Here is a 27,732-nt window from a genome sequence, read left to right on the forward strand (position 1 = left end):
AACGGCAGGAGGGCTGCAAGCTACTGCCCACAATCCCTGCTCCGCCGCACACCACCACACGGGAAGATAGGGAAGAGCGTCTGACGGTGAACACCTTCTTCCTCTTTCACTCCGCCTTTTCCTCACTCTTCCACAACACTTATTTTCTCCTTCCTCACACCCCCCCCCAGGCCACCGAAGGCACGACAACCCTTATCGTGCCTGCCCGCTTCCAATTCCGTTGGCTCTCGTACAGCTTCCTCTGTCATTGCTCGCGGTAAGTTTCTGGTCTCACGACACTCAACAAACCTCCTGTGCCCATGCTCTACCTATTTTTCCGTCTCCCTCTGCCATGAGCTTTCTCAAACACCGTCCCCATCGCAAGCACATTCGGGCTTTGTGGCCAGGACACAAATCAAAAGTATCGGTAACCACTGACGATATTTCTCCTCGCAGCGAGCCAGCCGCCTTAGGATCTTCTCGTGCTTCCCCACGCCGAGAATCTGACCCCTCTCCCCGCCTTTCGCGACGAAAGTCGACCCAGACGTTGCGTCCCATCGTTTCTACTTCTACTGCACCGTCGCCTATCAAAATGGCCACCCGCGCCACCATCACGTTCACCCAGGCGGGCATCCAGCCCCCCGTCTACGTCGTAACCTCCCTTAGCACTCCGCCGTGGGACGCATTAGAAATGAGCGTCAGTGACAGCAAGACTGAGGCTGGCGACCTCGTCTTTACCAAACAGTTCGACCACGTCCCCGCCGGCATTTACCAGTACAAGATTCGCATTGGCGATGGCTTCTGGGTTGTAGACGAGTCCAAGGATGCGGGTAATATGGCCTCAATACAACCCGCAAGCGACAGTCATGCTAACCGTTGCTCGCGCTATTAGCTACTGACGATGCTGGCAACCGAAACAATGTGATCTATGTGAAAGCCGATACTGACTCTGTCCCTTCCGCAGTCGTTTCAGCAAACGCCCTTCAAGAAGACTCTGCTCAGTGTGGCGTCCTCGCTTCAAAACCAGAGCTTGAACCCGCTCCGCTAGCTCAGGCGGAGGAAGAGACGCCCTTGCTGTCCGAAAACGATGCCAAGGAGCCGTCCACCCCTGCACATAAGGATCAGGCTACTAGCGTCCCAGTTCCTTTCACGGTCGTTGAGAAGGTGCCCGACCAAGACCCGCCTCAATACGGCGACATTGAGTCGGATAGCCTTCATGAGGACTCGTCAAAACGCACAGCTGATGCCGAACCTGACTTCGAGCAGATCGAGCCCGAGTTCCCAGTTGAGACTGGGCTCCAGCCAGAGCCAGCTTCTGTTCCAACCATTGTCGTTGAAAAGACCGATGGTGAGCCCTCGCATGGCGACGATTTTGGGGACCATGCCACCACTGCCCAGAAGATGGCTCACGAGCAGAGGGCGGCCGACGCCTCTCCAGACGAAGTAGTAGTTTCTTCGGACTCCCAACCTGTGGACTCCTCTTTTGTTCAAGACAACGTTAGAAATATTGATGTCCTGGACACTCAAGAGCCTCAGGTAGAATCTGGGACATTGGAAGACATATCCCTCCCCTTATTTCGTCACGAGACTTTCGATGACCTCGGGGTCGAAGATACCGGCGCTGTTGTGTCGGATCCAATTGACATCATTGAGGAAGAATCACTGCCATCTTCAACCGATCGCACAGCGTCACAGGAGGAGCAACAGCTGAGCAACATCGCCGAAGAGGACGAGGAGCTTAACGCATCTGTCGAAACTGAGTCTATTGGAGAGCTCGACAACGGTCCGTTATTATCCCACGAGTCTGGATTCTCAGGTTATACCGCTAGTGGTGAAGATGAAGGTGTCGACCTTGATAATAGCTCAGACTTGCCTACGGAAGAGGATAGTCTGGAGGACGGAACCTATGGGTCCGAACGTGCTCCTACCTTCCTTCATGAGAATATAGGCGAGGAGCGTTACGACTCCGAAGCTCCTCTTCTCCCTCACGAACGGTCTCCAAGTCCACCAAGCATCGAGGGTAGCTCGAGCTCTTCTATGCCAAGCAGCCCACTGAAAGAAAGCAGTGCACCAACATTTCCGCATGAGAGGCCTACTACGAACGGAAAATTTTTTGCAAAGAGGACGTCGACAGGAGGTCTCCCGGATATCCTACCAAAGTCGGACGAAGAGGATGAGGATCTGCATGATCCTTCTCTCGAACAGTTCCCGATAGGTCGCGAGGAGATTTTGGAGCGGGTCAGTAGTATTGGCCGCCAGATGCCTGAGGACCAAACTCGTGAGTCTCATCTTGAAGTTCATTCTCCTGTTGTATCTGTAGTTTCTCAAGCATGTTCATCTGTAGATCTTACCCGGAGCACCGGTCTCGAATCTGTCGTTGAAGAAAGGTCGGAGCCGGGCAGCTCGCCTGACCTACCATCCCCAGTAGTTGCGCATTCTACACCCGCTATGACCCAGTCTGCCGAAGTCTCAGTCGTACCCAGTCCCGGATCTCCTGATGAGCCAGCCAAACCCTCTGCCGCAGTTGAGGAGCTAGCTGTTGTTAGCTCCGAAACTCCAGCCGATGAGCCTACCACGTCACCTTCTGCGGCCGAGGAGCATACCGATATCCAAGCGACCCCAGTCACTAATGCTGCGGCTGTCCAGACACAACAAAATCGCGAACCTGATAAGACTACACAAAGGGAGGCCAGTCAGAGTGATGCCGAGGGTGTCCAGAAACATAATGGCCCCAATGATGGTTCCAAGGACTGGGGTAAACTATATGATTCAATCGCTCGGCCCGCAACAGCCCTCGATCCATTCACTCCTCCGATGACCCCAGAGAGGAAAATAGAGTCGCAAGACACCGAGGCAGCCCCTGGTTCGGCTAGTGAACGCAAACATGTCCGGCAGCCGACTAGCGATTCCATGAAGATCACACCAGCACCCCCACGAGCCTGGGAGATGGATCCAGCGGACCATTACCCCCCAGGCGCGGAGGGGGACAATCGGACCCCAACCCCTGCTGACTTCCACCAGCCCGCTCCAGATAAGAAGAAGAACTGGCTCGTCGCCTTCCTGGGTATCGTCTTCGCCCCGATTGGCAACATCTTCGCCGCCTGCTTTGGCGGAAAGAACCAAGCTAGGTAAGCTGAGAGCATCTTATCTTCCGGGAGAATAGAAGTATTCGCTATGGCCAATTTCCGTAGCGAGGCTTCTAAACAACAACCCTTTTCTAAACTCTTTTCTTTTCCGTCTTCGCTCTACATAGAGCTAATGCATGTCCAGTGGCGCGGGTGCGGGTGCGGGTGCGGTTTTGGTACTAGGCGTTGCAGTCGCGGCGTATTACATAATGGGTTATGGCGGGAAGGCATAGAATGGCAGGGAGATTGAGGAGTGGTCATGGTGGTACATTGTTTTATTTTGTTTATTTTGTTTTTTTGGAACACCTACATGGTCGGTGCATGGCGTTTAGTGGCGAATGTTCATCAGGGAACGGCTATTCATGATAACGATGGTATGCTTCGACGATGGCATGGGTTTGTTCAAGGCATCAAGCTGTACATGGATTAAGTGGTGCGGGATGGGTGGTGGATTGTCTGAGCTGAGTCTGTCGGTTCGTACTCTCGCCTAATTATTACCTCAATTCTTTAGATGTTGTTTATGTGAGATGAGAGCAAGTTGTGGTTTGGCGAGCTGAGTGTGATATACTTCATGCCGAGCTTGCTTACCCCAAGGTTGCTACCCTTGTGACAGTTTGCTGCGTGACAAAACTTTGGTCTGTTCTGTTTTCAAACTGATGTGTGCGTAATGTTGTCCATTTTCTAATTTTCATGCTTACATATAATATATACCTTATAATGTGACAGCTTCATGGAAAACCCTCATTCGTGACTCCAACATTCATTCCCAGACCCATCTTGTTTTCCACCTCTACTATCCACCTAATCCCTTCTCTCCCATACAGCCTACTCCATATTAAAATCTACAACCGCCCTCCCCGCAACCTCCCCTTTCCTCAGCTTCTGCACAGCCTCATCAAACTGGCTCATCCCATAAACAGTATAAATGGGCTTTAAAAGCCCCCTCTTCGCAAAATCCAACGTCTTATCCACATCCCGCATATTACTTACGAGCGTGCCCTGGACACTCCACTTCCTAAAAACCATCTGATTCGGATCAACATCAATATGCTGGGTTCCTGCTGGCGGGAGTCCAATACACATGATCTTGCCACCCACTCTGGTCCCGAGCAGAGAGAAGGCGGTTGGGTATTGCTGTACTGCCGTCACGAATACCGCGTGTGCGCCGATCCCGTCGCAAAGCCGGACGACTTCCTCCGCGACGTTAGGTGTTATTTTGAAGTCAATAAAATGCTCCGCGCCTGCTGTCTCGAGACACAGATTCTGCTTGTCAGTTCCGGTGTCGATGGCTACGGCCCGCAGACCCATGGCTTTTGCGAGTTGCACGCCTTGCATGCCGACACCGCCGCCGCCGCCTGGGAAGACGGCCCAGTCCCCGGGTTGGAGTCCGGAGTCCTTGATCGAGGTATAGATGGTGGAGGCGGAGCACATAATAGGACCTGCTATGTAGTCGGAGACGCCGTCCGGGAGGAGTGTGGTGTAGCGTTCTGGGGAGGCGATATATTGTTTGTAGGAGCCATCGACCATGAGCCCGGTGAGGACGGCTTTTGCACAGTAGCATTCAAGGTCGGATCGGCAGAGGGAGCAGACGCCGCAGGTGTCTTGGATGGGCTGGAAGGTGTTAGTATTAGTATGTGCGCAAATATCTCTTTCTCTCTTTGTCGTATATGGCAAATCGGAAGTTAACCTTAGTAAGTTTGGTAGGGTAGAGATCGGGGGGAAGAGGAGGGGGGATTTACTTTATATCCAGCCCTCATTCCAACCTTCAAATTCTTAACATCACTTCCCACCTTCACAATCACGCCCGCACCCTCGTGTCCCGCGCACTTAGTACCGAACACACTCATCTTAGGGAGCGCCCAGTCGTTTATCATGAAGTGGATGTCTGAGTGGCAGATTCCCGTTGCGTTGAGCTTGATTAAGACTTCATTAGGTTCTGTAAGAGATGAGATGGTTAGTTGGCTGAGCGGAGTTGGGAGCCACGAGAGGGCGAGGATGATGGATACAGCTTGTGGTAAGACAAAAGGCCGAGAGAAGACGTCGAGAGGGAGGGAGGGGGAAGAAGAGGGAAGGGATAGCTTTACTGATTTCAGGAACTGGCACCATTTGCACTTCGACGTGGAAGTCGGGACCTTCATTGACGACAACTCCGGCCTTGCATTCTTTTGGGATGTCGAAGACTGCTTCTTTTGCTTCGGCCATGGTTGGTTGGGGTATTGACTGCGAGGAGTAGATTTAAGTGGCTCAGTTAAAAGGACAGATAGGGAGAGATAGATAGAAAGGAAGCGAGAAGACAGCGAGCAAGCGGGAGAATAAAGGAACGAGAGGAAGGAGCAGGTTGGAGGGAGATAAATGGCAACTTGCCCAGCGCCCGAGCCGGAAAGCGCGAAACCGCAGAAGCTACCCCTCCATCTAAACCACCTCCAGCAACATCACCGCTGTACAATTAGCCGTATCACTTTGTGCCCATGTACCCAATCTACTAGCACTGACGCATCACTGGCCGGAAGCAGAACACGCATCTCTATCTCGACACCTGATGTTTCTGTATCGAGTTACATGCTGCAAGGTATACCGTGTACCTTTAAGACAACAAACCTGCACATCGCAAGACCTACTCACTCCACCCACGATCCACCCGCATCTACTTCAATCCCAATCTCGTCAGCTTCCTCGGTCTAAGCTCGACTCAGTGTCTGTGAATCGTGTTACGAGGCTATCATGAGACGTGGTACGAGTGTGCGGGGCGGGAGGCTTCCGCACTTCGGGCCGTCTTCATTTATCTGTGGAGAGGAGGAGGGGGATTTAAGTCTTGCCCTTGATCCGATGTCTGCAGCCGCATGAGACTGACTGCCGATCGAGATGCGGGGAGTGGGGTGGAGCGGAACGCGGGGTTGGAGGAAGAATGTCACGAGCAAGGTTCGGATTATGGGGTCAGAGTTTCACGAAGGCACGTGAGATGCTAACCTGAATAGGTAGGTAGCCGAGGGATCTATTGGCGCCAATCTCCTGCCCTCTCTCTAAACATATCACAACATTACAGGGTATTCTAGGACAGAATTTAGTATCTTACTAATAATGCTCTCCCTCATTCTAGCAAGACGCTTGACAGATAAACACCAACCTAGCCATGTTCCATGTTCTGTGGTAATATGCTGGACAGAGGGATGTTCAAAGATGCAGGAAATTAACAGCCTTGTGCTGCATCTTGTCACTTGGCGTGGAGCATGATAGAGGTTAATTTAGAATAGAGATTTGTATCCTGCTAACGTTTGCCCTAGTCCTAGCAAGAGGCCTAACAGATTAACTCTATTCTTGTCATGTTCAATGTTGTAGCTACTTCTCCTACAGTCTTTCAGCGGGAGTATCCTGTCGCCTGAGCCCCGGCGAAGCTTCCTCGCCTTCCTTCCTTTTAATAACCCCCTCGAACCACTCTACCGCACCCCAGGTCGTCCATCCATATCCCCTCTCTCCCTCAGGCATTGGCGCGGGGAAAGGTCGATACGTTCGGTACTCGTGGCACTGCCATGTGCTATCATACGCCTGAAACACAGTGTGTTCTTGGTAGTCTCCATCAAACCAATAGTATACGAACCCAGGAGAAGAGGATGCATTGTTTGCTGAGTCATCCTCTTCCTCCTCCCCCTCCCATTTTTCTTCCCATGCGTTCTCGAGCGCAGAGATGCGCGCATCTAATACAAGGTCTTTGTCCGAATCCTGGGGATTCATTTCACGGTATGATTGCACATCAGTTATATCTCTAGCCTGCTCTCCTTGCGCCGGGAACGCTCTGTTCTGATCTGCACTGAGAGCAACACTGCACAAAGATCTCTTTTTCAATCCGACGTGAAGCTTATCGAGTGTCCCGTTTACGCAAGCGAGAAGAACCTCTGCCAGATCCGTGTTCTTGTCAATAAGTGGGATTATGGCCTGGGTTTCTGGGTCTGGAAATACAGTCCGGTAGCCGAGCAGTTTTGGACCATTGGTAGTGAGGATAATGTTGGCCGACAAACAGCCTTTGGAAGGTCGCCCTGTTCAATATTAATTCGTGTAATGGTGTAGTCGAGTTTCCAATGCTCTGGGGGTTGAACATACCCTCTTTGTTCAAAGCCCTAAAAGTGGGCTCTAGGATGTCTCGAACAATGCGATTCTGGATGTCAAGTGGCAGCCTTTCCGACGGAGTTGACATATAAGTTGCCATGCCGGTTAGCTTCGGGGTAACATTTACTTCTTGAAGCCCTCGAAGGACTTTCACCGCTGGGAAGGCATAGAAGCGGTTTCCATCACTCATGGCAAGAGCACTTATCTCTTGTCCCTCCAGACGCTGCTCAATAACAATGCCTTGCTCCTCTTCAAATGCTCCGCGTCTACGAACCTGCAATAACTGCAATATTTGGTCTGCTCGGCTCTCCGGCGTGATGACATGACCGGGAACGAATCGCTCAGCTCCTCGGAAGATAACAGGGTATCGCGCTTCCATGAGATGCGAGACAGCTCGGACGAAGCCGCTGAATACCTTGAAGCTGGGTGTGGGGATACCGTGGCGTTGCATAAAGTCCTTTGCGAAGATAGGATTGCTTTCGAGACGGGCTGCCGCTTCGGTGGGGGCGAAACAAGGGATACCATCTATCCCCATCAATTTCAATCCACCACTTGGATAATTCGAAGTGGTATAGTACTGGAGGACTTACATTCCCGGAAAAGTTCCTCGGCTCCATCGCAGACGGCCTCGCGAAATCCAAGTACCGCCAGATTGATCACATGCTCTTTAGCGAATCTGACGAGAGCTTGATACCTGAGGGACGCTGGGTAGTAACTGTCAATGTGCTTCTGGATATTCTTGACTTTGGGTAAGCTCTCCACGCCTGCATTGCCGGGGTAGCAGAAGATGTGGGACACGCGAGGAGACTGGGAGAGCTTCCAGGTGAGGGTGTATTCGACGCCGGAATCTCCAACGAGGAGGATGCTGATATTTTCATTGGGAATTATTTGTGACGGCATTTAGAGCGATCGAGATGGATGGAGTAGGGCGATGGAAAGGATGTTTGCGGATGAGAGGATGCAGTTCATGATTAGAGTGTGAGGAGAGAAGGAATCAAAAATAATAATAATAATATAATTAGATGTGAGGTTGAGAAGCCACGTAAGAGTAGATGATTGTATGGGAGGCTAGTATCATGACAGTTGAGTTGGGAGGGTCTGCCACTTCGTGGTACCTTAGCACACCTACACACCTCGATATCAGCAAAGGGTTCAAAGCGGCACATCTAAGCACTCTAAACGCTTGAAGCACCTTTTCGACAGAAATTGAGCATTATTCAACACGTCTAACGTGGTTTTAGATGAAGTTTGTCGCCTCTAGGGTAGTTTTGAGGGTGGCACTGTGATGATGCGGCGACCTTGCTGGTCCACGGTTCGCTTTCGGGTATTGCGGACACGGGCCAACTAGACATTCGGTAGACAGCCACAGCAGCCACAGCAGCCACAGCAGCCACAGCTAACAATGGCGAATTTCGACGCAAGCCACAGTTTGCGCTGTTTGTTTGAGGTCTTCATACTTCAGGTGTCGCTGCCTCAACACGCCAACCCTCAACCTCCTCCAGACATGCCTGCATAGGAAGATGCCCCTGTCTCCACCGCTAAGTACATGTCGAGGGGATGTCAAGCTCGTCATCAAGCCAGTCCGCCCATGGACAGGCCGAAGCGTCCTCCAGCCGGGCGCACCTGCAGCCAGCCGTTGAAGATGATCTCAGTGATACTGAGGGGCTGCTCTCATCTGATCCGCCAGAGCATTCTCTACCTGAACAGTCCGTTTCTATATTCTTGCCCACTGATGTGGTTGTCGCTGACCTAGAGGTGTTGCAGAATCTCATTTAAGCGCAAGCAGAAGGCTACGACCCCATCGCCTTTCTCCATCCCCCGATTCCTCTCCTCCCCTCTGGGTGGGAATAGCAACCACCAGTCTCCTTTGCGGCGATCACCGCAATCCCGGTTAGAGCAGCTTCGCACCAACCCTCGTGCAAATGATTCAACAGAGCTCATTTTAAACTACCTGGACACTCCAGGGAACGCCGGTGAGCAGCTGCAGGATGCAAAGGATGCAAATGGGCTGGACTGGTATGTCGAGGGCCCGGGACGACGCGTTGGATATGATGATCTCACTGCCATCGATTGGATCTTCGAATACGCCAAGGAACGGCAGAGACTCCGCTACCTCTACTCGAGCGCATCAGGCATTCTTGGATACATAAAACAGCTCGCAGACGCCAGCCAGATATGGCTGATATTGATCGCCGCTGGAATTCTTAGCGGCGGTATTGCAGCATTTATTGATGTGGCTAGCGACTGGCTGGCCGATCTGAAGACCGGATACTGCAGCAACGTCGACGGAGACGGGAGGTTTTACTTGAACAAGGGATTCTGTTGTTGGGGGTACTCTGAATACTCCCACTGTCATGATTGGCATCCTTGGAGCAGTGCTTTAGGTGTAAAGTCCGTTGGTGGTGGTTGGATTGTTGAGTACATTTTCTTTATTCTGTTTTCGGTAAGACTTTACCTCCCCAATCTTCGAGCATTACGGCTAACCGTGTCCGAGATACTTTTCGCAGCTGGTGCAAGTTTTCTCGTACGAGAATATTCCACTTATGCGAAGCACAGCGGTATCGCTGAGATCAAGACTGTTCTTGGTGGCTTCGTCATCCGGCGTTTCTTGGGTGGCTGGACATTGGTTGTGAAGACTTTGGGTTTGGTGAGAAACCTACACATCTATTTCTACTCCTGTTACTCACATAGCTAGTGTCTCGCTGTTGCATCTGGCCTGTGGTTAGGCAAGGAAGGGCCTTTAGTGCATGTCGCATGTTGCTGTGCCAACCTTTTCATGAAGATGTTTAGTAATGTCAATAGTAACGAAGGTAGGCTAGACTGTCTTACCTCCTCGCTACCTAACTTACATCTTGGTAGCGCGAAAACGTGAAGTGCTCTCAGCTGCGGCCGCAGCCGGCATTTCCGTTGCTTTCGGCTCTCCTATCGGCGGTGTACTCTTCAGTCTCGAGCAATTGTCGTACTATTTTCCTGACAAAACAATGTGGCAAAGCTTTGTCTGTGCCATGGTTGCCGCCGTCACTCTGCAGGCGTTCAACCCCTTCAGGACTGGTAAGCTCGTTCTCTACCAGGTTACCTATCACAGCGGTTGGCATGACTTTGAGCTCGCCCCCTTCGCTTTTCTCGGAATTCTTGGTGGCTCATACGGAGGGCTCTTCATCAAGCTGAACATGAAGGTTGCAGAGTGGCGGAAGAGTCGACCAATCGTCAAGGGACCCGTCATGGAAGTTGTTCTCGTCACCTTGGTCACTGCAATTGTGAACTATCCTATCAAGTTCATGAGGGCGCAAGCATCCGAACTGGTTTATGTCCTGTTTGCCGAATGTGTAGACCTCAGCGAAGACACTCTTGGTTTATGCAAAGCTGGAAAGGCAAACACAGGTGTGGTGGCTTTGTTACTCGTTTCGGCCATGCTGGGTATCATTCTGGCAAGCTTCACCTTTGGCCTTCAGATTCCGGCTGGAATTATTCTACCATCCATGGCTATTGGCGCTCTCTACGGCCGCGCGGTTGGACTTTCAGTCCAAGTAATCCAGCAGGCCTGGCCAGGTGTGTTCGTATTTGGATCTTGTGAACCCGATGTACCCTGCGTCACTCCAGGAACGTATGCCATCATTGGAGCTGCTTCGGCGCTCGCTGGTGCTACAAGGATGACTGTGTCTATCGTGGTCATCATGTTCGAGCTTACTGGCGCTCTCACATACGTCCTGCCTATCATGATCGCTGTCATGATCAGCAAGTGGGTTGGCGATGCTATCTCACCTCGAGGCATCTACGAATCCTGGATTCACTTCAACGGCTATCCGTTTCTAGATAATCGCGATGACAATGGCTCCTCCATACCGGACGTGCCCGCTGCACAAGTCATGACAAGAATTGAAGACCTCATGGTCATCACAGCCACAGGCCACACAATTCAAAGCCTTCGCCAACTGCTTATTCAACATCAGTTCCGAGGTTTCCCGGTCATTGATAATCCAAGAGATGCTCTTTTACTTGGCTACATCTCACGCACCGAACTTGCTTTTGCCCTCTCCTCAGCGCTTTCCGCACCCCGAAACCTCAACGACGATACCGAAGCCTTTTTCTCTCACCAACCCCTCTTAGATCCCACGACAAGCTTGGATTTACGGCCCTGGATGGATCAAACACCTATAACACTTAACGCAAAAGCTAGCTTCCAGCTCACGATCAGCATGTTCCAGAAGCTTGGCCTCCGCTACGTTCTGTTTGTCGACAGAGGCACACTGAAAGGCCTGCTAACGAAAAAGGATGTCTGGTTTGTCCTGAATGGTATGGATGAGAGAGACGCGGACACAGGTACGGGCATTGGGAGAGGGGTGCTGAGGGACCAAGGGGAGGACGCAGGGAGTGAGGAGAGGGGATTATTATCTACGCCAACGGATGAGGATGATGACAGTCTTGCCGGGCACGAGCGGTTGAGGTAGGCGGGAAAGGAGTCCGGAGTTCCCCTATTAAATAATCCGTGTGACCCGTTTGACTTAGAAAGCGGAGAAGAAGACTGTTTTACAAAGCCTTCGGGTTTAACTTGTCGCTCGTGTATCGCCGCGTCTATTCAACGTTTGGACGCACGTGCGAACTGGGGTCTGAGACATGAGGAGACACAACTCGCAGTTCACGAGCATTTAGCCCCATATATGAGAAGATCAAACACAAGGGCAGTGATCAGTACGAAAACCCCGGGTTGACGTCAGAAAACGCCCGACTATATTAGTCCTCCCGTGACAGGTTCAGAGGTCTGATTCGTCCTTGAAGCGCTGCGCCGCAATGCTTTTCTAGCCGGTCCGCCTCGCCGCAATGGTCCCAACCCTGGCTCTCATTTCTGGGCATGCAAGGGACAGCCAGCAGCCAATTGGATGCAGCCTTTGGCGCTCCATCTTCAATCCGGGCTCAGATGAGTTTTCATTTGAGTGGTATTGCATGGCTTCTGTGGTGATGTTGGGTTGGTTCATAATGTGAGCGTTTGCTGTACGATTTGCACGATCGTTAACTGCGCAAGTGTTTTGGTGGTGCAAGGGCAGTTTCCGGAGCAGCGCAACCCCCTCCAACGACCATGACAGAACCATTCTGGATACTCCAACCTCTTCCGCAAAACACCTCGGTTAGCTCTCAAAACCTGGACCAAAATGTCTCTGTCGGACAACCTCCTCATTCTAATGTCTTGACTCAAGAGCTTCAGATAGACGACGGCCGTTCAGCATCACTATACACTTCATCAGAGACGTCGTTTTCTCAGAGCTCGGTATCAACCCTTGAGTCCCACACTTGGCCTTCTGCAAGCCATGAAGGGCTTCAACCTGTGAATGGCACCTCACCTGAGCTTGCACAATCAAGGCGACAGAGCTTTGAACAGCCAAACTCGATGGAACTTCGCCGTCCAGCCGATGCCACACCAAATTCAGTTGAGAATCGAAAAGACGCGTCCCCTGTTGCGAGATGGTTACCGAACACTCTTCGCTGGGGCTTCATATGGCTTCCTCTCGCGCTGTCATTCTCGCTTAGTCTTGTGATTTCTATGATGTGTTGGTATTCGCAAAAACACTCCGGACTAGGCAAGGTCGACGGTTCCTCGGTGCTTCTTTTCGGCTGGAGATTTACCCCCACGATTATTGCCGTACTCTACAACCAATTGACAGTAATGCTCTTTGACGATATCAGACGAACAGAACCCTTCGCGCGACTCGCTAAGCCAGGTGGGGCTGGAGCTTTGCCAACACTGCTGCAGGCCCCAACGTTCTGGTGGACTGCTCTGATTGAGGGTTCTCGCAAGAAGGATGGAAGGAGGAGCTGGCTGCTCATACTCGGAACTCTTGTCAACGTTTTCGCCTTTCTTATCATTTCCCCACTCTCGTCCGCACTTCTGGCTCCTGACAACGTTCGACTTCCTCAACCTGTCGGATTTGCTCGGACCGAATTGAAACAAGATGCTGTTCTACCGGTGCACTTGGAAAGAGATACGTACTTCCGGACACTAGGAAATGTGCTCCAAAACGTAACAACATCCCCTTGGATCACGGATCGATATACTGTCTTACCGTTTTGGCCTACGAGCTCCAACCACTTTGTGTCGAGCTCGAGATTACCACCTACGGGCCAGACTTGGGAAGTGGAAGGTATCGTATTCAGTATCGACTTTAACTGCCAGCATCTTGACATGGTTACCTTCTCCGACCACAGTAATCGTACTATTTTCCCTTTCCTAGGGAATATATCCGTTACCATGGAATCTGTCGATGGATGCAGAATAGACCTGTCAAGTCCTGCTTCGGCGTTATCCCTGACGGGCGGAAGTTTCTGGGCCGACCTCTCTTCTTTCCCGGATGTTATCCGATCGATGCTGGAATTGACTGGACCGGCCTCAGTCAATGTCTCCACAAATTGCACTGGCAATGAAGTTCTCTATGTCAGTGATACTTGGGACTCGACTTCGCCAGCCAATGCCTTCCAGCAATCGGCGTTAAACGTCCACGTTTGCATGTCCAGCTATTACAGTACCGTTTTGCCAGTGACAGTGGCAAACTCTGGTGCCGAGGTCACCATCCAATTCAACGAACAAGAATTCTTGAAGAAACGACAGTTAGTCACGAACGGTATAGATGTCGCGGGCCTTCAAAAAGCATATATCGACCCAAGCTGGAGTAGCTACATGCCCTCACTCTCGATAGATTCCACTCGTATACTAACTAAGTTCATTGGCGTTTCTAAGGTCCTTGCCGCTCAACACCGTTTCAATGCTAGCCAGATGGCCCGAGCTGCTGATATTCCGGAACAAGCAGCACGGCTCCGGAGGAGGTTCTTTAGCGAGGTCATGCAGTCTTCCGTTGCACAATCTGATGCTGCGACGACACAAAATGCAGCAGGACACGTGATTATGGGGCAGAGAAGGATTGTCGTGGTAAAAGAAGCTGCCATCATTTTGGGATTTGTCTTCGCGGTATCCTTCTTCTTCCTTGTGGCTATTTGTTGGCTCTCGCGTACCCGAGTTAGGCCGACCAATTTGACGCAAGACCCTGGCAGTGTTCTTGGAATAGCTTCGTTAGTTGCACTCGGACGCGAGCCTCTTCAAGGGTTGAAGGACTTGGATCAGAGCTCGCAGAAGGTAATGAAGAAAGCTTTACAGGAGCGAAGGTATTTTTCGACTCCAGGGCAACTGCATGTGGATGATAAACCAGGACAAGAGATGAGCTCTGGTGAGTGCAGATTATTCACTCTGTTCGATAGGTTGAGGTTCTAATGTAACGAAACAGGAACAAGGACTGACACCTGCATATCTACTTCATCCCCGAACTGGAGACCCACAGTTCTCCGTCTGCGAAGTTTCTTTGCCTTGGGGTTCTACGTTTTATGTCTGATTGTTGGGGTGGCCGTGCTGCAGCACTTTGCGAATCGGTCATCGGGTCTTTATCAATCTGCATTCGTATTCCAAGCAAACCTTCCAGGCTTGAACCAAAACCTAGGAACCATTGCGCCCTTTTCGATCATACCTACCCTCATGGCTATCGCTGTTGGCCTATGGTGGGAAGGCCTTGATAAATCGTTTCGCACGCTGCAGCCGTACTTTGCAATGTCAAACTCAAAGTCTCCAGTCCGTGTTTCCCGTGGATTTGGCCTTTCGTATCAATCTTCATACTGGCTTTTCGCTACCTGCAAGGCATTGCTAAATTCCCATTGGATTCTCGCCTTAGTCACGCTCGGGACGTTTCTTAGTCAAGCTTGTATGTAATGCTACATTCTGGCATATCCGAAAATCTATTGACACAACTGTAGTTATTATATCTATGTCAGCCCTCTTTGAGCGTGACACATCTGCCTTTGTGCAATCCATCATCCTCAATCGCACAATTGGACTCCGCCAGATTCCCTATATTCAAACTGAAGACGTGAGGAATGTCCCTGGCCAAACATATGCGAACAATATACTCAAGGATCTCTTCACGAATCTTACAACAAATTGGATGTACGGCGCGGTTATTCACATGACTCTTAACGGTTCAGAGCCAGCCTGGAGCCACGAAGGCTGGAGTTTTGTACCAATCGATCTTGCTGGAGTGACAAATGATCACCCGAAACAACACCTGGGATACCAGACCAACGATGAAAAGCTTGCCGCCAGCATCTCGCCTGTTAACGTCACGGTTTCTACGCCTGCTATTAGGGGCCGGGTAGAATGTACTCCAGTCGAAGAAGCTCGTGATCATTCTTCGTGGCTCAACACCGAGGATCTTACCAAGGATCCATGGGTGAGTATCCGAACAGAGCTTACTACTGGATATTCGTTAAAGCCGATTATGTTTCCGAATAGAGAATATAATACCTCGGTTCTAACGAGCAAGACCTGGGTTCAATGTTGCAACAACGATACCACAAAAGACAAGGATCTGGCTGTCCCTGTTTCCATAGGGTATTGGTCTACTAATGATCCAGAGAGCTATCCCCATGTAAATCAAACTTGGCCGAGGAACTTCACGGCAAAATGGATACGAGGGCAAGCACGACACTACTACATTCCAAGCGAGGACGGCACTGAATTTCAAATAACATGGAAGCGAGACGAAGTAGGCAATTTCACTATGGCTGGCGGTAGCACAGACAACACCACCTTCGCCTTCCCAGGTGGCAGCAACGCAACCAACACCACCTTTCCTGTCGTAGGTAATAACAACGCAACCAACACCACCTTCACCTTCGTAGGTGGCAACAATGAAACCAACACCAACAATTCAGCTGTATTCATGGAGAGTAATGGCATGCCCCATAACTCCCCATTTCTCATATTCACCTCCCTTCCCTCCATCCAAATCCTAAACTGCGTCCCCATAATCGAAACTGCAAACGCCGAAGTCGTAGTTGCCCAAAAAAGTGGCCGAATACAATCCTACAATATCCTCGACACCCCTAAGTCTGCACCAGAAGCTTGGTTCGATGCCTTTGTCGTTCACAATGTCACTGACCCGAGCGAATCGAAGCCATTCAGTAACGATACTGTTTTCACCGAAAAAGTTGGGAGCCGGAACATCACCGCTAGCTATGGTATTCTCTTCCTCTCTTCTTTGCTCGGAGCCGGGGATATGTATAATTTCCAAGACAGTACAATGGCCATAAGAAATGAGAGATTCTCTGACTCCGTGTTTAATATCCGCGCGAATGGATCAGGGCTTAACACGGATTTTATGTCGTATGCAGCGTACGCACAAGCTGGGAAGGATGCGCAGGCGATGTTGGATCCCGAGACGTTTCTGAAGGGCACGCAGAGGGCTTTCTCGACCTTCTTTCAGTACTATGTGAGCACTGATACTAATCTAGTGGAAGGGGGGTGGGCGTTTCAGCCCAGGCACCTGCAACCCCCAGATTTAGGCAAGCCTATTGATCCAACAAAGATCAGGATCAGTGAGGAGGTTACTATCGCGGTGAATAAAAGAGAGGCTAAGATCTCAGATTCAGATACAGCCATTTCTCAGGTCTCAACAGAAGTGTCAACACTCCGTATGAACCATATTGCGACGTGGATGGCTGTCGGCATCTTAATCTGGCTTCTTATCACCACTCTCACTGTTTCGCTCACACTCTGCACGTATTTGAAGAGTCTGGTTAGAGGGGTTGAGTGCGTAGCTGATGTGCTTGCGCTTATTGCTGGGAGTCAGCGGTTGCTTGATTTGGTGAAGGAGAGGGGTTCTGAGGAGCTGATGCGGGATAAGGATTTGAGGATGAAGTTGGGGTGGTTTAGAGATTTGGATGGGAGGATTCGGTGGGGGGTTGAGGTTGTTGGGGAGGGCGTGGAGTGGGTTGATGGACCCGGGGATTGTGAGGAGGTGGTGGAAAAGAAGGCGGCGAAGGAGGGGCCTGGAAGAAGGTGGAAAGGGGGGTTAGGATGGTTACGGAGAGGTTGAGAATTTAGATGGTCATGCCCAATATAGGAATTTCCATATAAATCTATGTATTATTGGATGTCTTCTGGGTAATAGGAAGGCTACCGGTACACTCTCCCCCATAAATCATTCCCAATTTACGCCGAAGCCGTAACAATAGCGGGCGGAGCTTGTTTTGACGACTTGTATGCTAAACTGGATGTAATTATCGCCCTAATTGCCGCCAACCTCTGAGATGCGGGAAATGGAAGCTCCCATAATCGGAGGCAATTTGATATGAAAGAGAGAGGAACTCCAAAGAGCACTCGGGCACAAAATTTACTACATCTACTGTAGACAAAAGGAGTGGGGTAGAATGAATACCTCGTGATGAGATATGACTAAGAGCGTTTGGTAGAGGGACTAACTGATCTGATTGTCTTGTTTAGGCGGTGTTATAGTACGGCGTTCTGTTAAACACGTCCCACGTGATGGCTAATATCGTGGCTGAAAGTGAAGGATAGCTCTAGTCAGGTGTCAGGCCTTGCAGGTTTGCCTACTTTTGGTGGCTGATGTTATGATTTCGAAGCGCTGATATGTCAGAGTAGATACTGGGCTGTATACACGGTGTAAGTGAAACTAGCATAGGCCTCTTTGCATGAGCGGACTGGGGACAGTTCTGGGTGCTGAGTGCGACATAGCACCAGGCCTGGTGCAGGCGGTGGGCGGGGCTTGCTATGAAGGTGGCCGCCATGGCGCTAGATGCGATCACTGAAAGCCGACCCTATACCTGGGTACTTCCTGGGTTCTTGTTCTCACTTAAAAACCCCAAAGGCTTTGCATCCCACCACTAAAACTTGTGACATTCAGACTGAGCTTTCTCATCAGAGCGGAACTCTTTCGACCCCTCATCGAGAGCATGCATTGGATTGGTGGCGATGTCGTCTTTAGAGAATTCTACTTGACGATTCATCGGAGAGCCTTCAACGAGAAACTTGACCCACAAGCGTTAGTAGTCTGAGGTGACCTTCATAAGTAGCAGCAGCGGAGGTAGGGTGAGTGTTTATGGCCAATACTCCAGTCTCAGAAGTCTGGCAGCAGTGGGTTTCCTTGTACCGAGCATGTTTTGACCCACTACTAGTACAAAAATCACAATAATTGCGCCTGTGGTCTGGTTTTAGCACCAAGTAAGACTCATACTCAAGCTTGCATTCGCTTCAACCACTCTACGCATTCATCACGACCCGATGTGCGGCAGCATCCAATGTCTCAGACACCCTCCTCAGTACCCAGCCCTAGTAAACACATGGCTCTATATCTTGAGAACTATTGGATTCTCAGTGGTGCCTACCTGTCTATATTATGACCTACCCTCTCTGTGTTAGCATACCGCATCAACGGATACACTTGCGGTTTTCAGGTTCTTCTCATCGGCAACGGTTTACTTCCTAGTCTCGTCCAGGTACGGGCCTCGCGCAGTGCATGCTGTCTTAGCTCGCCGCATGTGGAAGCTCTCATACTTTTATGAACCTTAGTCCATGGGTCTGGTATGTCATACCGCAGCTCGACCATCTCGGAATCATCCTCGTGATATGGGGTTCGACAATATCGAGCGCACGTTCCGGCCATTATTACAGCCCGAGGATCCAGTACCTCTACGGGTATTTCGCTACGGCGATGGCTTCCCTCCGCGCACTCGCAAGCGTTTCATCCACTGGTCCGGTCGAAAGATTCGCGTACTCCTATGTATGCTTCTTAGACTGTTCCCTTTCTTCCCAGCAATCAATGGAGTCATCTTAAACAGCTGTGCGAGCCTAAATCGGCGCATGGGACGTTCGTACTGCCGGCTAGGGACTCTGAATGGCAAACCGGAGCAGTGATATATGGCGTAAGGATTCTGGAGCGATGGTATCCAAGACAATTTGACATCATGGCTTCGAGCCACTAGATAATGCATGTCTCGGTAATGTGCGGAGCGCGTTGCCATAGCGTGGGCCTAGTGAATGTATTTGATTACTGGCATGTGATGAATGGGAAGGAAATAGATCACCCTCATTTCTGAAACTTCCAATATGTTATCACACAACAGGGAATATGAATGTAATAGAGCCAATCTATCGAACATCGTTCTAGAATCATGGAATGGTAACACGGATTCTAAAGTTCTGGCCTGGATGACTATGCCGTGCTCTCAGTTGGTGAAACAACGTGGTGAATGCCATTTGCCCGAGCATCGCCGAGGAACGGGTACGAAAAAATTAATTTAATAATGACATCCAAGAAGCCAGCGAACTTATTTTCGAGTGAGAAGAGTAGCCTACCAGATCAAAGCACTAGGTAAAGGCATCATGTGCTGGGCATCTGCCTCTCGGAAGGATGCATGATAAGGCATCGTCGATCCCCCAATGATGGACTTCTTCTAGAGTTCGCAGACGTCTCCGCGTTCGATCGGAACTTGATCGTCGTCGAAAAGCAAGATAGACAGGATTTCCAACACCTCCGCGACTCAAGTCTCCGGAGCCTGGTTAAAAGCCATGTTTCGCTTCGTTCCACGGTTGATCCGTGCTTGACTCTGGTCCCACGTCACACCCGGCTCCATCTGGACACAATGGTGTTGGAACCTGGGGCTGAGTGCAATGTCGCACAACGGCTTCAAAACTTCAACCCAGAACAAAGAAGCAAAGGCGCCAGGTGATTCAGCTCTTTATTTCAACATCCTGTTACTCCACACGTGATATTCTCTTGCGCATTCGACCGACAATACATCATTCTTGGTTGAGCGATTCTGGTGTGCAGTAGTGGTGAAGTGATTTGTTGCGACACCAGGTATTTGGCAACTTGACCGCGGAAATGCTTTTAACATATTTCTCCTACCTGCAAGATAAGGGGACTATTGCTGGGTCAATTAGATCTTTCTTGGCTCAAGAGGCTGTTGCTAAGAGATAAGAGAACGCCGTTCCGCTCCCGCCCCCACCTCCACCCCACGCTGAAAGTCTTTGCTGGTGAACATCACTCGTCCGCGCAACACGAGTCCACATCTCCGTTGTTGCCATAAAACCACCTTTCAGCTCACTGAGCGGTGCTCTGCAGCTCATCCGAGCACGTCTCAACTTCCGCGGGAACTACAACGCTGCCAGAGCAGCGTTCTCTCCAACTTCAACGCGCATTTGCTTTTGCTGCGTCATCGTAAATTGCCTGTGATTACGCCACAGGGAGATAAGGGGTCATTGCGCTTCAAATCCAGACTCAATCGGTCTCGCCCACATGTACCCCGGAGAATCCTCGACGCACTTGGCTCATCGTCTGGGCCGGTCTCCAGCGCCGACTTTCTCTCGGGCCCGCTTTGCATCTGTGCCAATACAACAAATCGTATACCGCGGAAGTATCCTTTGCAAATCCTCTGCCCTGGCCTTCTATATAGCTTCCACATTTCTCTACCCTGGAATTTTCCATCTGCAATTTGCAAGCAGGTACTACCACCACTTCCCCTCCGAACGATCCCCGGCATCCGGCAAGATCCTTCCGCTCTTTCTTCAGTAGACAGTTTCCGCCACCGATCCTCCTGCCAAACACTCGCAATGGGTTTCCAGCTCAAGCAGCTCTGGTCTGCGCCAGAGATCAACCCTTACAACAAGAAGGCCAAGTCCATTCCCATCTTCAATCCGGTCGACAAATATGGTCGTGTCTTCTTCTTCTCATACCTCGGATTCTTTATTGCTTTCTGGTCTTGGTAAGTTCCTGTATGCCTAAGAGCCTCTCACACTCACTGACGTCCCTAGGTACGCGTTCCCGCCGCTGGTATGGTGACCCTCAACCTCACGCCAACTCGAATGACTCGACTAACCTGCACTCTAGCTCAGCGTGACCATCAAGAAAGATCTTCATCTTTCTCAGGTTGAAGTTGCCAACTCAAACATCATCTCCCTCACTGCTACGCTCCTCGTCCGTCTTGTCGCTGGCCCTCTCTGCGACAAGATCGGGCCGCGTCTTACATTTGTTGGCTGTCTTATTGCTGGTTCCATTCCATCAGTTCTTGCTGGCACTATCCACAATGCTATGGGCCTCTACTTTATCCGATTCTTCGTCGGCATTCTCGGCGGCTCCTTCGTCCCTTGCCAGGTGTGGACTACCGGCTTCTTTGACAGGAACATCGTTGGTACTGCCAATGCCTTGGTTGGTGGCTGGGGTAACTCCGGTGGCGGTATCACCTAGTAAGTACCAAGCGCACTCACTTTGCATTGTCTTTGCTCACAGTTGAACAGCTTTGTAATGCCTGCCATTTTCGATGCCCTCGTTCACAAGTCAGGATTGACTCCCCACAAGGCCTGGCGTGTCGCTTTCGTTGTCCCATTCGTCCTCATCATGCTTACTGGCGTTGCTATGCTCCTTACCACTGACGACACTCCAACCGGAAAGTGGGCCGACCGTGCGAAGGCCGTACCAAGTGGCAATGAAGGTACCATTGTTGATACTACCGGCGAACTCGCTGATAAGCCTTTGGCGACCGGTTCCTTCTCCGATTCCGATGAGAAGAAGGTCCCAGTCAACGACAACGTCGAAGCCGGTGAGGTCGAAGTCACTATAATTGATGAGGTCCAGCACGAAATTGTCCAGACACCCACCTTTAAGGAAGCTTTGGGTGTTATTGTCAATCTCCAGACCCTCAATCTGTGCTTGACCTACTTCTGCAGCTTTGGTGGTGAACTCGCGATCAACTCCATCCTCGGGTCCTACTACTTGAAGAACTTCAAATATCTCGGGCAGACCAAGTCTGGCCGCTGGGCGGCTATGTTCGGTCTTCTCAACGTTGTCACTCGTCCTCTTGGTGGCTTCATCGGCGACGTGATCTACAAGTACACCAACGGCAGCCTTTGGGCAAAGAAGTTCTGGATCCACTTCGTTGGTGTTGTGTCTGGTATTTTCCTCATCATCATCGGAAAGCTAGACCCTAAGAGCTTGGACGAGATGGTCGGCCTCATTGCTGTCATGGCCATCTTCCTTGAGGCTGGTAACGGTGCCAACTTTGCCCTTGTTCCTCACGTTCACCCCCATGCCAACGGTAAGTTTCTCCGCTATCGCCTATATAAAGAGAAGGCACTAATAACTACATAGGTATTCTATCCGGTCTGGTCGGTGCTACTGGCAACTTCGGAGGTATCATATTTGCCATCATCTTCCGCTACAACGGCACGCACTATGCTAAGGTCTTCTGGATCATGGGCATAATGGTCGTTGGTCTCAACCTGATCTTTATCTGGGTCAGGCCTATTCCAAAGGGCCAGATCGGTGGTCGCTAAATCATTCTGATCGGGAAGATATGGTAGATGAGAGGATAGGTGCATGGTTATTTGAAGGAGACTCTGAGTTGTAATTGCATGGGATTGAAACTTTCTGTTAGGGAATTGTATCGTGATGAGTGTGAGAGCTCAATACCTTAGACTTGCATACATCAGGCGTTCTATTTGTCTGTTTTCTTAACTGAATGTGAAAATATTCAAATGCTTCTGTTTCGCATCATCCTACATGGGCTAGATCATACTTCTCTTGGCGCTCCTAGTCTTTCCCCTTTTTGATTCTTGGCACCTGTCACTCCGACCCTTGTTTTGACCTGAAATGCTTACCGTTATGTCGGATTGAATGCCCTCCTTTTTTTTCTTTTGGTGGTACCTGTAATTTCAATCACGGATGTCAACCTTCCAAGCGCCAGACCCCTGCCTCACGAATACGAGATTCTAATAGTCAGCAGACACCGACTTGCAATCCTGGGTTAAGTTTCATCACCCAATTCCGACACCCCCATACAGCAGCGCAGACAATCGTAAACTCGAGACTACAAAATGTCTGGCATTGAAGCAATCGGCCGAACACTTAGCTTCATCGTGCGGCTCCTCGTTTCAGATCCCGGGCAGACCTTCCAGGTTGCTACGAAAGAGCGACTACGAATTAACAATTTCCACACGTCACCTACATATCTGTTCAAAGCTAAATGGTGGGATTTCCGGCAATTATGTCACGACCATGGAATACTTATGGCGATAATCCTTACATTGTACGCTCCTGGAGTTCGGAGGATAATGAAACAAGTAGAGGAATACGTGTTGGTAGCTGATGATGTGGAGGTGGTAGACTTCATGGCATCATACACATCCAGCTTTGGCATGATCGCAGTCGCTGTGCGCGCACCTCATACCGCACGATGAGCGGGCCGCTGACAACACCAGGGAGCTATCATTGCTCAAGTCGCTATTACCGCGCTATCTCTCACACGATTGGAAGACTCCCACTGGACTGTAGAAGCATTCTATGTGGTCTCACTCGTTACTGGTGCGCTGTCAGTATACTTTGCCTGCGTTCTTAGTCCCGCGCTGCATGGCCTTCACAATGCCAACGACATTCGCGACTTTCTTACCGTCCCAGCACCACGCTGGACTTCACAGCGAATTAACACCCTCCTTACGAAAGTAGAAACTAGCGCGAACCACGCGAGCGACGATGTATCTGACCTGAGAACTGAATTTTCGCAACATCGATGGAAGATTGCGTCAGCATACTCGGCCATGATATTAATTCATCCAATGGATCTCCTGAAGATTGCATTAAGCACGTTTTTGATCGGCCTGGGTATATATCTAGGGAGAGTGTGGGCGATTGGACTGGTACCATCTTTCGGCCTCGGATCTTTGTTTATTTTCATCACGTTTTTGATTACCGTGGTTTGTGGGATGGGGTTTTATTATATTGCGCTGGAACTTAAGAAATTAGAGTCTGAGCCTCTGGATCGAATTACTCGGCTGTTTCCAGATATTAGTCCGAAGAAGAGGCCGGAGAAGCGGGAGCATGGAGAAGAACAGGACAGATCGATGAATATAAGCAGGAGGTCTCCGCAGATGCAAAATGCAGGAGAAGGCATAGAAACCCAAGATACGAGTCGATTCGGGCGTGCAGCGAACCCGGCAATTGAGGTTTCTGGTGGGAATGCGCAGTCAACACCGCAGCGCAAAACAGGACCTTCAAAGACTACTCTTGCGCGTGCTGATGGGTCTCTTGGATGGTTGGAAGAATTAACTTCCTTTGATTACCCTAATATGAACGGGAAGATGGGAATAAGGACTGCATTGTCGGACCTAATTCTCGCTCAAGAGAGGACTGTGTGTGCGAGTCAACGGTTGCTTGAAGTTTTTGACGCAGGACACGAGTTGGACGAAGACTAAAGGCATTGGGCTTGCACTACATGAGAATATTAGCAGGCGATATTGACGAAGAAAGTCATCCACAGCCTAGGAGGATCACTGTGGCTTATCAATCCTGTTGGCATAGCCTATGCAGATTCGTCCGAGAATTGCACTTTGTCTCAAAAAGCCACTGCTTTGTGCAAAAGTGCACTCTATGATGAGGCTGAGCGAATTCGAGCAGGTGCACAGAACAGCCACAGCGCAGGGCGCAGGCCCCACTAAATTCACAAACGGTTAGCGTTGGAGCTGCACATTGAAGCGAGTCACCGCCTGAGATTTTTTGCACTCGACAACCTACAGCCCGGACGCTGCTTGATGGATTCTTAAAGGACCTCAAGGCCCCAAGTTTCACTTGAAATCCCTCTCCCACCTTTCTTGATGGCTCGAATGTCTTATGTGTGTTTTGAAAGTTGCGTCATCGATTTTCGTTGATGCCTGCCTGGGCCTTTTGACTAGGTCGCATCCAACAACCTCCACCACCGATCTAGTGTACCGGTTCTTCCTTTATCTTTGTCACAACTCTCACCTCCTGGGTGTAATAGAAGAGTTTATAGGCCTTCCTCGCTCTTACGAGTACCCTTGCGTCGTAGGCCGCATTTATACTAGCTCCAACGCCCCTTCACCATGACGAAAGACTGGGATTCCGTACGAACGGACATTGCAGAGCTCTCAGTCCACCAGAAAAAGTGTCTCCAAGAAGTAAAGGCGATCATGGAGAGCAAGCATAAGTTTCGAGCTTCGTGAGTCACATGACCTGGCTACACAGTCGCACGTAGCCACGTTAGGTATCTCCGGCTGACAGCTCACCCTAGAACTAGAGCATATCGAATGAAGTTAAAGGAGTGGGGATATACAAGGCACCGACCGAGGAAGGCAACCGAAGACCGGACTGATGGAAGAGAAGAAGATGAAGAGGACGTCATGGAAATCGAGAGGGTGGAGGAAAGTGACGTGAGTGCAACCGTTGGTTTGAGTACGCCGATAGTAGAAGAATCCACAGAGTAATTGCATCTTTACGCTTTATGGGGTACCCAGCTAATTTGTATGCAGCATTCTTCGAGCAATTGATCCTTGGAGCCAAGCCAGGACCGTAACCACAGATATTGTTATGGATATGCTTGCAGCCGTTTTAGAGGGTGATTCGCAGAAGCTAGAGCACCTCATCCTTACACACCCAAACCACGTCAATTACCCAATCGGCCTTCCATTTGATGTTCACGGCGGTCGATTCTTCAACCACCCCGCAATACAGTCTTGTGTCATCCTTCAACATTCGGATCAAACTCTGCTTGACATTGCCAGTGCCTTGCCAACCGGTCCAATCATATGGGTTCTCATTTCCAATAGCGCTAAAGGTTCCCGTCATCCTCTTGGAACAGACCTTGCATTTCATAACGCTATTAAAAACGGACGCACATATACAGTGCAGTCTCTTCTCCACTCAGGCGGATCTCAAGTAAATGGAATTCCTGGAACTTCGTGGAGGCCCTTGCTTCAAGCCGCCTTCTGGAATGTCCCCGATATCGTTCGCTTGCTTCTTGATCAAGGTGCAAGTGTCAATGACCAAGCTGCCCCTTTGGATGGTATGCCTTTTAAAACTGCTCTCCAACTGGTCCTAGATCGCCGCGTCACCGAGTACCTTAATCCACTAGCGAGGGAACGCTGTGAGAGGATTATGAAGATGCTTCTAAATGCAGGAGCGAATATACATGTGCCCCCTGCTGAAGATCTAAACGGCCTCACACCGTTTGAAACGTTCATCAAGCCTTGGCAGGGGAACCCATCGTGGGCAACGGGTCTAACCCCGACTGACATCGAATGTCTCGAAGCGTTCATAAGAAAAGGCGCAGATCTGCAAACATCATTCCACGGATTTCCGTGCTCGGCTCGTTCTGGGGACACATTCGAACACCAGGTTCTGTGGCACTCTACACCCAGGACAGCGCGTCTTCTTGTCGACCATGCTGCCCCGAGCCCGAAAGCCAATGGAGCTAATTTACTCCACGAGGTTCTTGGCTGCTGCCCCGACGCAAAAAGACACCCCGCCGACACCTTACGCGACATTGACGTGTTGCTCAAAGGAGGAGCAGACCCTAATTTTGCTAGTTCTGATGGCTGGACTCCTCTACGGCAATGCATCGCGCGGTGCCCTGCTGTTGATATCATCCCTCGCATGCAGTGTCTCCTCGACGGTGGCGCAAACCCGGAGTTAGCTGATGGAAGTGGTATACAGCCGATCACTCTTGCATCGCGTTCCTTCGAAGAGCCACTAAAGCTGCAAGTACTGGAGGCGCTCATAGCAAAATACCAGGGTAGGTACCCCCAGCATAAGGCCGCATGCGAAATCTCTCGATGGACTGAAGGTTATTTTCCCATCCCTAAAGATCCAACTTTGGTGCAGGTATCCGGGTATGGGGAACAGTATGGAGATTTTGCAACGAATTGCGAACGCCTGCTTCCCAAAGATGTTTGCCCTGCGTTTCAGAGAGCTGCCTTCAGTGTCGCCAGCAGATACTTTCTAAATTCTGCAACTGAGCGGGCAAAAATGACGAAGGAACTCCGACTGACAACAAGTGAGAAAGACGAAATACACCATGTCATTACGATGCGCCAGGCAGCAGGTCTGCCTGAGTACAGATTCGATCAGGGGTTTGTCATGAGCTTGCTCATGCCTTCTTCAAACCCGACCCGAACGTCGACCGTCGACTTTTCTGACATGGCGAGCCCGTCTAACTCAATATATGATCCACTAAACCTTCTGCCAAGCCGTCTCCCTATCCTATCTCTCCTCAGTACAACGTTGCCAAATCCTCCAACCCCACTAATAGTCACATCGCCGGCTGCGACGGTCACGGTACGCCGCGCATCAGTATCCAGCACATCGTCGAGCGAATCTGCCCATTCCTTCTTCGTCCCCAATACAACACAGATTCGATTTCCAGTAGGCAGAAAGACGAAGCCGAAAGATCCGAAAGTCCCAGTGACTGACCAAGTTGTCAAGTATAGGTGTAAGAGCTGCCAACATGGACCGCTATTGACACGTCCAGAGTACCAGTAGGTGCTTCTCCTAGAATTGGAGGGTTGCGATTGAGTTAACCTGTGATAGGAAACATGAAGAGGAGCACTTGCACACTATTACGTGCCTGGAACAGAATTGCACGCGGCGGTTTTGTGTCGCTGAAAGGAGTCGCTGAAAGGAGTCGCTGAAGAAGATCGGTGAACGTGCGCTCCCTGGGGGAGTTCTTATCAGCCTGGAGCGTCAATGCGAAGAGGATGTATCGCGTGCCATTCAATCGGGAGTCTCGAGCTAGGTGATATGGGTAACGTTCTTGGCTGGCACTTTCCTTTCTCCCTACATTTCAAGGCGCCGAGACTTAGGACGATTGCTGAATGATCGGTATCCAACGTAAGATAGTCCCGGTGGAGTGG

General features: G+C 50.5%; 9 protein-coding genes across 9 annotated transcripts; 6 read left to right on the forward strand and 3 right to left on the reverse strand.

Annotated features, from left to right (window-relative positions):
* The first annotated feature begins 165 nt into the window (after nt 1–165).
* On the forward strand, nt 166–3,237 carry BDR25DRAFT_82866 (uncharacterized protein). The gene is made up of 4 exons (XM_033699116.1): nt 166–256; nt 436–809; nt 872–2,257; nt 2,324–3,237. Exons 2-4 carry the CDS (start codon nt 572–574, stop codon nt 3,109–3,111), a joined length of 2,412 nt encoding a protein of 803 aa, XP_033542607.1. The 5' UTR covers nt 166–256; nt 436–571; the 3' UTR covers nt 3,112–3,237.
* Nucleotides 3,238–3,929: 692 nt separating this feature from the next.
* On the reverse strand, nt 3,930–5,451 carry BDR25DRAFT_294799 (alcohol dehydrogenase 1; the record flags this gene model as incomplete). Its single annotated transcript, XM_033688805.1, has 3 exons — nt 5,189–5,451; nt 4,844–5,040; nt 3,930–4,715 (listed from the first exon to the last, which is right to left on the reverse strand). The coding sequence occupies exons 1-3, from the start codon at nt 5,304–5,306 to the stop codon at nt 3,930–3,932; spliced, it is 1,101 nt and encodes a 366-aa protein (XP_033542608.1). The 5' UTR covers nt 5,307–5,451.
* Nucleotides 5,452–6,449: 998 nt separating this feature from the next.
* BDR25DRAFT_345942 (uncharacterized protein) lies at nt 6,450–8,105 on the reverse strand (the record flags this gene model as incomplete). The annotated part of the gene is made up of 3 exons (XM_033694096.1): nt 6,450–7,135; nt 7,200–7,730; nt 7,796–8,105. 3 exons carry the CDS (start codon nt 8,103–8,105, stop codon nt 6,450–6,452), a joined length of 1,527 nt encoding a protein of 508 aa, XP_033542609.1.
* A 586-nt stretch (nt 8,106–8,691) lies between these two features.
* Nucleotides 8,692–11,920, forward strand: BDR25DRAFT_269848 (uncharacterized protein). The gene is made up of 5 exons (XM_033687181.1): nt 8,692–8,911; nt 8,970–9,648; nt 9,700–9,852; nt 9,901–10,015; nt 10,065–11,920. The coding sequence occupies exons 1-5, from the start codon at nt 8,763–8,765 to the stop codon at nt 11,651–11,653; spliced, it is 2,685 nt and encodes an 894-aa protein (XP_033542610.1). The 5' UTR covers nt 8,692–8,762; the 3' UTR covers nt 11,654–11,920.
* A 743-nt stretch (nt 11,921–12,663) lies between these two features.
* On the forward strand, nt 12,664–16,990 carry BDR25DRAFT_161827 (uncharacterized protein; the record flags this gene model as incomplete). The annotated part of the gene is made up of 4 exons (XM_033684053.1): nt 12,664–14,416; nt 14,474–14,941; nt 14,994–15,781; nt 15,965–16,990. Coding segments are annotated over 4 exons (4,035 nt in total), but the record flags the coding sequence as incomplete, so codon positions are not given.
* Nucleotides 16,991–17,218: 228 nt separating this feature from the next.
* Nucleotides 17,219–18,104, reverse strand: BDR25DRAFT_360293 (uncharacterized protein; the record flags this gene model as incomplete). Its single annotated transcript, XM_033696223.1, has 8 exons — nt 17,219–17,274; nt 17,321–17,498; nt 17,560–17,597; nt 17,632–17,687; nt 17,747–17,806; nt 17,844–17,889; nt 17,936–18,065; nt 18,099–18,104. The coding sequence occupies 8 exons, from the start codon at nt 18,102–18,104 to the stop codon at nt 17,219–17,221; spliced, it is 570 nt and encodes a 189-aa protein (XP_033542612.1).
* A 2,545-nt stretch (nt 18,105–20,649) lies between these two features.
* BDR25DRAFT_328455 (nitrate transporter) lies at nt 20,650–22,368 on the forward strand (the record flags this gene model as incomplete). The annotated part of the gene is made up of 5 exons (XM_033692391.1): nt 20,650–20,801; nt 20,851–20,869; nt 20,927–21,282; nt 21,334–22,130; nt 22,184–22,368. The coding sequence occupies 5 exons, from the start codon at nt 20,650–20,652 to the stop codon at nt 22,366–22,368; spliced, it is 1,509 nt and encodes a 502-aa protein (XP_033542613.1).
* Nucleotides 22,369–22,864: 496 nt separating this feature from the next.
* On the forward strand, nt 22,865–24,371 carry BDR25DRAFT_345946 (uncharacterized protein). Its single transcript, XM_033694097.1, has 2 exons — nt 22,865–23,244; nt 23,293–24,371. Exons 1-2 carry the CDS (start codon nt 22,909–22,911, stop codon nt 24,280–24,282), a joined length of 1,326 nt encoding a protein of 441 aa, XP_033542614.1. The 5' UTR covers nt 22,865–22,908; the 3' UTR covers nt 24,283–24,371.
* Nucleotides 24,372–24,602: 231 nt separating this feature from the next.
* Nucleotides 24,603–27,658, forward strand: BDR25DRAFT_82906 (ankyrin). The gene is made up of 4 exons (XM_033699117.1): nt 24,603–25,043; nt 25,116–25,304; nt 25,354–27,357; nt 27,410–27,658. Exons 1-4 carry the CDS (start codon nt 24,928–24,930, stop codon nt 27,495–27,497), a joined length of 2,397 nt encoding a protein of 798 aa, XP_033542615.1. The 5' UTR covers nt 24,603–24,927; the 3' UTR covers nt 27,498–27,658.
* The last annotated feature ends 74 nt before the right edge of the window (nt 27,659–27,732 follow it).

This window comes from Lindgomyces ingoldianus (assembly GCF_010093535.1).
Source record: "Lindgomyces ingoldianus strain ATCC 200398 unplaced genomic scaffold BDR25scaffold_37, whole genome shotgun sequence".
NCBI lineage: Eukaryota > Fungi > Ascomycota > Dothideomycetes > Pleosporales > Lindgomycetaceae > Lindgomyces > Lindgomyces ingoldianus.

Coding starts and splice junctions, on each gene's coding strand:
- BDR25DRAFT_345946 (XM_033694097.1), top strand. CDS start 22,909: ATGTCTGGCATTGAAGCAATCGGCCGAACACTTAGCTTCATCGTGCGG. Junction 23,245..23,292: donor TTGGCATGATCGCAGTCGCT/GTGCGCGCACCT, acceptor TGACAACACCAG/GGAGCTATCATTGCTCAAGT.
- BDR25DRAFT_82866 (XM_033699116.1), top strand. CDS start 572: ATGGCCACCCGCGCCACCATCACGTTCACCCAGGCGGGCATCCAGCCC. Junction 810..871: donor AGACGAGTCCAAGGATGCGG/GTAATATGGCCT, acceptor TCGCGCTATTAG/CTACTGACGATGCTGGCAAC. Junction 2,258..2,323: donor GATGCCTGAGGACCAAACTC/GTGAGTCTCATC, acceptor GTTCATCTGTAG/ATCTTACCCGGAGCACCGGT.
- BDR25DRAFT_82906 (XM_033699117.1), top strand. CDS start 24,928: ATGACGAAAGACTGGGATTCCGTACGAACGGACATTGCAGAGCTCTCA. Junction 25,044..25,115: donor AAGCATAAGTTTCGAGCTTC/GTGAGTCACATG, acceptor AGCTCACCCTAG/AACTAGAGCATATCGAATGA. Junction 27,358..27,409: donor TTGACACGTCCAGAGTACCA/GTAGGTGCTTCT, acceptor AACCTGTGATAG/GAAACATGAAGAGGAGCACT.
- BDR25DRAFT_269848 (XM_033687181.1), top strand. CDS start 8,763: ATGTCAAGCTCGTCATCAAGCCAGTCCGCCCATGGACAGGCCGAAGCG. Junction 9,649..9,699: donor TTTTCTTTATTCTGTTTTCG/GTAAGACTTTAC, acceptor ACCGTGTCCGAG/ATACTTTTCGCAGCTGGTGC. Junction 9,853..9,900: donor TTGTGAAGACTTTGGGTTTG/GTGAGAAACCTA, acceptor TCACATAGCTAG/TGTCTCGCTGTTGCATCTGG.